Source organism: Neltuma alba, unplaced genomic scaffold (genome assembly GCF_004799145.2).
Source record: "Neltuma alba isolate B1F8T4 unplaced genomic scaffold, ASM479914v2 tig00010342_pilon, whole genome shotgun sequence".
NCBI lineage: Eukaryota > Viridiplantae > Streptophyta > Magnoliopsida > Fabales > Fabaceae > Neltuma > Neltuma alba.
In genome coordinates, this window is record NW_021635252.1 from 423,840 (window position 1) to 431,272 (window position 7,433).

Genomic DNA, 7,433 nt, shown 5'->3' on the forward strand with positions numbered 1-7,433 from the left:
CAAAAAGCACTAAAAAGATATCTTATCTATCAGACTAAGAATCTTGTTAATTTTAAAAGAGAAACGGTTAATGAGATTTTCACTTGTATTAAGACTTGCTAGCTTGACCATACAACTTATAAAACCTCTGATAGAAAGATATTTTTATGTGATATATATATCTCCAATTAATTGTTTTCTTTTTAATTACTTTTACAAGTGCTTATATGATACTCCCTCTGTTGTTATTGTTTTTCTTAATAAAATAAAATATCTTTAGAAGATTTTAGTATTCCTGTTTATAAATTGCTTTTCATAATTTAAACAGTAATCAATATGTTCTTTTTAAAAAATACTCCTCTGGTGAGAGTAGATGTGAGAGAAAAGAGTATTTAATAAACAATGTTTTTGAAAAAAATGTGATAACTTTATAGATAATAACTAATTTTGTTGATTTATGTAAAATAGATATATTGTAAATAGCAAGTTACCTAATGGTAGCGCCGTCCGTCACTTAAGTGAGACCTTAGACTCGAATCTAACATTAACATATTTGTGTGTGTATATGTTTAAATTATATAAAATAAAAAGTGTAAAATAAATATGTTGCTCTAATTAAATTTATTGTCACATACCCGTATGACAACACAGATAAGCAAATACAAATCTCTCCACTTTACAGACAATAATCTATTAGTTCAATATTCTAATTACAGATAGTTTTCTCACCAGGAGCCAACTCACCCCAATGAATTCCTTCCCATTAATTGTAACTTTTTAGTCAAAGTATACATTTAGTCCTTTAACTTTGTATAAGATTTCAATTTGGTCTCTTAACTTTAAAAAGCATACATTTGGCTCTTTAACTCTAAAATTATTAGGCTTGAATGATGATTTTTTTTGTAAGAATCATGAATTTTTTTTAAATTAAACTTAATATATTAGCATTTGAGAATGTTTTATCAACATTTAAGATCTTAATGTTATCATTTTAAAAAAAAAATTTTAAGGTTAAAAAACTAAAAGTATACTTTTTAAAGTTAAAGAATCAAATTAAAACCTTGTACAAAGTTAAAAAACCAAATGTATACTTTAGCCTAACTTTTTAAAACTTGAGAATTAAAGTTCGGATTTTCTATATCTTGCATTTATGGCAAAATATTGTAACCTCAGAATTTATTGAGAACCCTTTCATTTACAGGACACAGAATTCATCACAAAATGTTGTCCTAACATCCTGCCCACCCATCCCCCCCCCCCCCCCAATTCATCTATATAAAGCACATACTGTGAACCACACAACCATCTCAATTTCCCCACTGCTCCCTCTGGTTTTCTCCTCTGATCACCACCATGACCAGAAGGAAGGTGAAGCTTGCATTCATTGTCAATGAATCTGCAAGGAAGACAACATACAGGAAGAGAAAGAATGGTATGGTGAAGAAGGCAAACGAACTTGCCACCCTTTGTGGGGTTGAGGCATGTATGATAATTTACAGTCCTTATGATACTGAGCCTGAGGTTTGGCCTTCCTCCATGGGAGTCCAAAGCACACTGGTGAGGTTCAGACAGATGCCAGAGATGGAGCAGTGCAAGAAGATGATGAACCAAATGAGCTTCACAAGGGAAAGGATCCAGAAAATCAGTGAGCAGGTGAAGAAGATGAGGAGGAACAATAGGGAGAAGGAGCTGGCCCAGATCATGTATCACTACTTGAGCAGTGGGATTTTTCTGCAGAATATGACTATGAATGATCTCCATGATCTGTCATGGCTGATTGGGCAGAACCTGAGGGATATCAGTAGGAGGATGGAGGCACTGGAGATGGAGCCTCAGAATGAAGTCCAGATCCAAAGTCAGGGACAAGAACAAGCCGGAGAAGATAACAACAATGGAAAGGGAATTATGGAGATGAATATAAGCACATTGCAGAGACAGCAAAATTTTATGGAATTGATGAACTGTGCGGGGGATGAGACACTTCCATTTGGAGAGGCCAATCTCTGTAATGCTTGGTCTAGCCCCTTTTACTTTTGAAAAACATCCTCAGGCAATTTCTGAGTAGACTAGCCAACTAATAATTTGATGAGGAGTTGATTATGAATAGATATGTAAATGTGTCAAAACCTTGACTTATTTACATTTCTATTCACAATTTACCTAATCTATGAAAGTTCTTTTCTAGATTAGATCTATTTACAGGTTTTTCTCTCATGTTTGTTTTCAATAATGCTCTTTTCTTTATATTTCCGTCGCTGCAGTAATAAAGCTTCATGGTCTAGTCTACCCATTTAAATTTCTGATTTATGCTGTTTCAGAGTTGTAAATCTGCATCTTCAGTGGTGCTGGTTAGTTGAAATCAACAAACTCTATTGGCTTAGTTCACCTCTCTCTCTCTCTCTCTCTAAGCGCGCACACAAACAGGAACAGCTGCAACAATGCTGGTTCAGATGTATTATGTATGAATATAGGGAAAGTGGAATCATGGATAAAAGGAAAAACATTTTATACCAGGCTCATAATGTAGAAGTATCAATACCAAAAAGAATTGTCAAATTTCAATTGAATGAATCGATTTGTATATATTGGATGTTTGTATGCTTTTACATTGTGTTTTGTTTCTATTGTTTTATACAAAGAGAATGGAATGAATGAAATCTCAAAGAATCTATCAATTATCATCGGTCAATTAGAAGGGCTTCTCAAGGTACTTCTTATTTTGACCTGTTGCTGCTGCCACAAATATATTCCTTGTTTGTCCTGTCAACTATCTATTATTTGGATTCAATAATAAAGAGCAGCAGAGTTTCTATCAAATTTCAAGATAACTAATAGCTTAAGTACGGGTCTTATTTATGTTATTGTTTGGAGATCCCCAAATGGCATGCCAGCAATGTCATTTCAATTTCTCTAGCACTAGTCTCAATTGCAATTCCTCCAATTTTAAACTGCTTGTTCAAAGACTTAAGACATCAGTGCATGTGGAATTCCTAGCAACTTTACTTTGGGTTTCTCCAAAGATAATACAACAGGAATACCACCTTCAATGCCATGACCTTTCCTCAAGGGGTGTCTTACCAATTATCAGATATACTAACAATAGCAATATATGCAAAAGTATAGCATCACCAAGAAAAACTTTGCTGTCATGTTGGCTTTTAGTTTCTTTCATAATAACAGCCATGTTGAACATCAAATATTGATATTCCATGTAACATGAAACGTGTGCCAAGAGGACAATTTTGTTTAGACTATGGATCTAGAAACTCATCTATATTATATTGGTCTTTCAAAGATTCTTGATGACAAATGAGTGCCAACCTTTGTGTGTGCCTAAACTTCTGTGTAAGCATGGGAATACCAATTTCCCCTATAGGACCTCAAGGAACAATAAGATTTAATCGGGAACATTGACAGATTGTGGCGGAGTCCAAATAAAAAAAAGAGTCCACATGTGAGAAAAGGCAAGACATTGGATTACCCTAAGGATACATAAGCGTTAGTACATATAACGGAGAAAGGAAAAGATAAGAAGCATGTTAAAATGCCTAAGTAATTACAATACGTGGTTTAACGTATTACAAATAATGGATCACTACTTGAGATAATGGATCACTAGTGGACTCTCTTAGTTCCGCCGCAATTTGTATTCTTGTTGGATCAGCCCCGGCACCAGCTCCTATAGCAGATAGAACCTTCAATCTCCTACGTACATGTGCAGCAAGAAGGGCCACCTATTACAATAAACAAATCAACCAATTGAGAGAGCTCATAATTTTTATGTATTTGTATCAGAATGATTGCCAATGACAACTTGAAAAGGGAAAGATGAGCGAAAGGTAGTGAAATGTTATTGGGTTTCATCCTTCCAGGAAGCCAAACCATATTGATACATGCTCATGTACCCAAAACGAATCAATGATAAAGCAAAAACTGCTTTTACGTTATAAAGTTCCAAACTTGCAGCAAAGCAGTAAATCCATCAGACTGAAGTATGTCTATGATGTATGAAAAATATTTCTTAAAAAGGGAGAATGCTAGCACACACCAATATGGTAAAATAATGTGTAATTCAACAGAAGATATTGTCAATGCAATCCAAAACAAAATCAGGGTGGCCTGAGACAATTTCTGCAGTAGACGCATCATATAATAGAACTTTTACATTTATTTGGCACTCAGGAAAGAAAGATAAGAAATGTTCCTTGAGGGACTGAACTTTTGAGATGCCATCATCTGCTCTTGTTGCAACAGCGTGTTGATTTAGAGAAGAAAGAGCAACTTTCTCATTTAATGAATAAATGAGCACGTCATTGTATCAAAATATCTCTAAAGATTCAAATACAACAAAAAATGGAATCAAATTTACAACTCCTTCCTAATTTATTACATGTTTCTCTGGAAAAGGAAAGAAAAAGCTAGATCACCGTGAAAAAGCCTTACCCTCGTGTTAGCTTTTATTTTCTTTTCATGATGCCACTCATGCTAAACATCAATTATTGGCATTCCAATTAACATGAAAAGTAAACCAAGCGGACAATCTTGTCTAGATTACCCATGAATCTAGGAGCTGATCCATAATATATTGGTCTTCTAAAGATTCTAGCTGCCAAAAGAATTACAACCTTTGGGCGTGCATGAACTTTTGTCTAAGCCTTTTGTTGAGTATATAATTGCATGTGAGAGCAGGCAAGACGTTGGTTTACTCTTAGGATACGTATGTCTTAGTGCATACAACTAAGAAAGGGGGGGGAAAAAAAGTAAGCATGTTAAATTCTAACGGCTTAGTTCAACCTCTCTCTCTCTCTCTATATATATATACACATATCACATTACTCCTATCATAGATACTACATAGATTTCATTGATATAAATAGGAACAGGTGCAACAGTGCTAGTTCAGATGTATTATGCATGAATACAAGGGAAGGGGAACGATGAATAACAGGAAATAACTTTACACCGGGTTCATATAATGTAGAAGTATCAATATTTAAAAATAATTGTCAAATTTCAATTGAATAAATCGATTTGTATGTTGTATACTTGTATGCTTTTACATTGTGTTTTGCTCCTATTTTTTTATACAAAAAGAATGGAATGAATGAAATCTCAATGAATCTATCAATTAGAAGGGCTTCTTAAGGTACTTAAAATCCAGGGATGAATCGACACATTCTGCTCTGCTTCTATAAGCATTCAACAGTTTCAACAATTCAGTGACCTTCTCCTTCATGCTTTCTTCACAGCCCACCTGCAACAAAAGCAGGAGCTTCTGAAAAGCCCCAAGTTGAACAGTTTCAACTAGAACCTCTTCATCTTCCTTGTCACAGAGCTTCCAGAGAATGGATACTGAAAACTCAGTGGCCAACGCTGATACCCTTAGAATCTTCTTAGTTGCAAGAGGCAAGGCTAGAGCATTAGCCATGGCCGCTTCCTTTCCTTCTTTGCAATCACAAAGACAATCCAAAACACCCAAAGCCTTCTCACATATACTTTTGTCTGCATCAACAATGGCCTCCAGCAATAAAGAAACCAAACCCAGTTCCACAAATCTCTGTGAGATTCTCTCTTTGTCATCTGACGAGGAAACCAACTGGAAAATCTTGGTCAAGCTTGCTTTGGTTGCATTAGGTCCTATAGGCTCTCTAATCATCTTGACCAAAGCTTCAATCACACCTTCAGCTTTAGCTAGAGCTCTCACAGGCATTTCCTTGAGCACCATGGCTGCATTTTGTCTTGCTGAAAGGTCGTTCCCATTCAGAAACCAAACCAAGCAATTCAAAGATGCCTCAGACCTCAATTTCGATCTGGCATCTTCTTGAGATGGATTCATCATCCATGGGAGCACTCCCAAGATCTCATCCAGAGCAACCTCGTTTTCCTCGATGGCCCCACGCGAGAAAGAATCAAAGGCAGAGGCTAACACTGCACAAGCACCATTTTCTACTATACACCTCTTGTTCCTCTCGCTTTCTTTACCCCAATTCTTAATTTTCCCCACCAATTCTTGACAGGTTTTGACATCCCCATTACGAGTGGCGACAATTATCCTCGAACAAGTCTCCGAAACCTCGTACGGCGCGACCGGGATCCTCGGAGTGGGAATTCTTTCGATCCCGTAAGACTGGTTCTCGACGCACCAGTGCTGAATCATTTTCCGAATGGAGTGATTTGGGATCATGTGAGTGCTGGAAAGAACCTGCTTGGTCACGGGGCAAGTGTTGTTCCCAGATTCAATCCACCTCTCGATGCTGTCTCTGTCGTAGGTTATTCCAGTGCACAGCGTCACCGGATCTTTCATCAGTTCAAGGCTCACCGGGCACCGGAAATGCGTCGGAATCACAGGTTCCAAGTCGAGTTCACCGCCGGGAAGGCCTCTCTCTTTGCGGGCGCGTCTGAAAACTTTCCTTAGAGTCCCTGACAAAACCATGCTTGTACTACCTTCAAGAACTGAAACTAATCAACCAGTCTTCGTGAATATTGCTGTCCGTTCGTTAGTGTATGCGTTGAATATTTAAGATTGCGAATTGAAGTTCTGAACCGTGATACGAAGCTGAGTGAAATGGGGGTATTTATAGGGAGAAGACGACTGAGTCAGCCATATGCCACGCGGGTCAAAGCGGTGATAGGTAGGAACAAGATTAATCAATAGATATGCATACAATAATAATAGTATAATGAAAGGACGAAGAGAAAGGTTCAAACTTGGTAAAGAAACAAGAAAGGGGAGATTAATTAAAGTGTTGTTTATTATGTAGGTAAGGTGGGGAAGCGGAAGGAGAGAGAATGGACGTGTTGAATGTTGACCGTTGAAGGATTCAAAATTTAAATTTCTTTTTTTTTTTTAGCTGTAAAAGAAAAAAACAGTAGGGTTAGGATTGGCGCGAGCCGACATCAGGGTGGTGAGATGGTTTGCTGAGTCGGACGGAGTCAAGAGAAGCGTGTGCCCGCGGGGCAGCGTCGGTCCGTGTGGCACCAACTGGTATTGGTCATTGGACTTGGGATTTTTTAACTATTACTCCCTCCGTTTCTTATTATAAGAGACAAATAACCAAATTACGTTGATCAAAAAAATAGTTAAATTTAGTTGAGGACAATTAATATGTCAAAAGTATAATATTTTTTCAACAATGCCCCCATTAATAAGGAGAAAGAGTATGAGAGAGAACAATTAAATTATTAAAAGAAAGAGAAGTGGGAGGGAGGGAGAGTATGAGTTAGAGACAAAATAAATAGGGGTAAAATAGGAAATCAATACAAAAAAATAGATATAACTTTTAAGTGTCTCTTATATATTGGAACATGCCATGAGCATCAAATGTCTCTTATAATAAGGAACAGAGGGAGTACCTTCTTAATTCTTAATATTTAATTAATTTAATTAAATTAAAAATTTTAGATAAATTAATTAATTATAAAAAAATATAGTATAATTTTTTTAAAATACTATA

The 7,433-nt window shown here is 36.4% G+C and overlaps 2 protein-coding genes across 2 annotated transcripts; one reads left to right on the top strand and one right to left on the bottom strand.

Moving 5' to 3' along the window:
- Window positions 1–1,332: 1,332 nt before the first annotated feature.
- On the top strand, window positions 1,333–2,016 carry LOC114755835 (agamous-like MADS-box protein AGL80). The gene has a single exon (XM_028944708.1). The coding sequence runs from the start codon at window positions 1,333–1,335 to the stop codon at window positions 2,014–2,016; it is 684 nt and encodes a 227-aa protein (XP_028800541.1).
- A 2,955-nt stretch (window positions 2,017–4,971) lies between these two features.
- LOC114755816 (U-box domain-containing protein 21-like) lies at window positions 4,972–6,516 on the bottom strand. The gene has a single exon (XM_028944693.1). The coding sequence runs from the start codon at window positions 6,410–6,412 to the stop codon at window positions 5,108–5,110; it is 1,305 nt and encodes a 434-aa protein (XP_028800526.1). The 5' UTR covers window positions 6,413–6,516; the 3' UTR covers window positions 4,972–5,107.
- Between the last annotated feature and the right edge of the window lie 917 nt (window positions 6,517–7,433).

Bases quoted from the DNA above. Each gene is read 5' to 3' on its own strand.
- LOC114755816 (XM_028944693.1), bottom strand. From the start codon at position 6,412: ATGGTTTTGTCAGGGACTCTAAGGAAAGTTTTCAGACGCGCCCGCAAA.
- LOC114755835 (XM_028944708.1), top strand. From the start codon at position 1,333: ATGACCAGAAGGAAGGTGAAGCTTGCATTCATTGTCAATGAATCTGCA.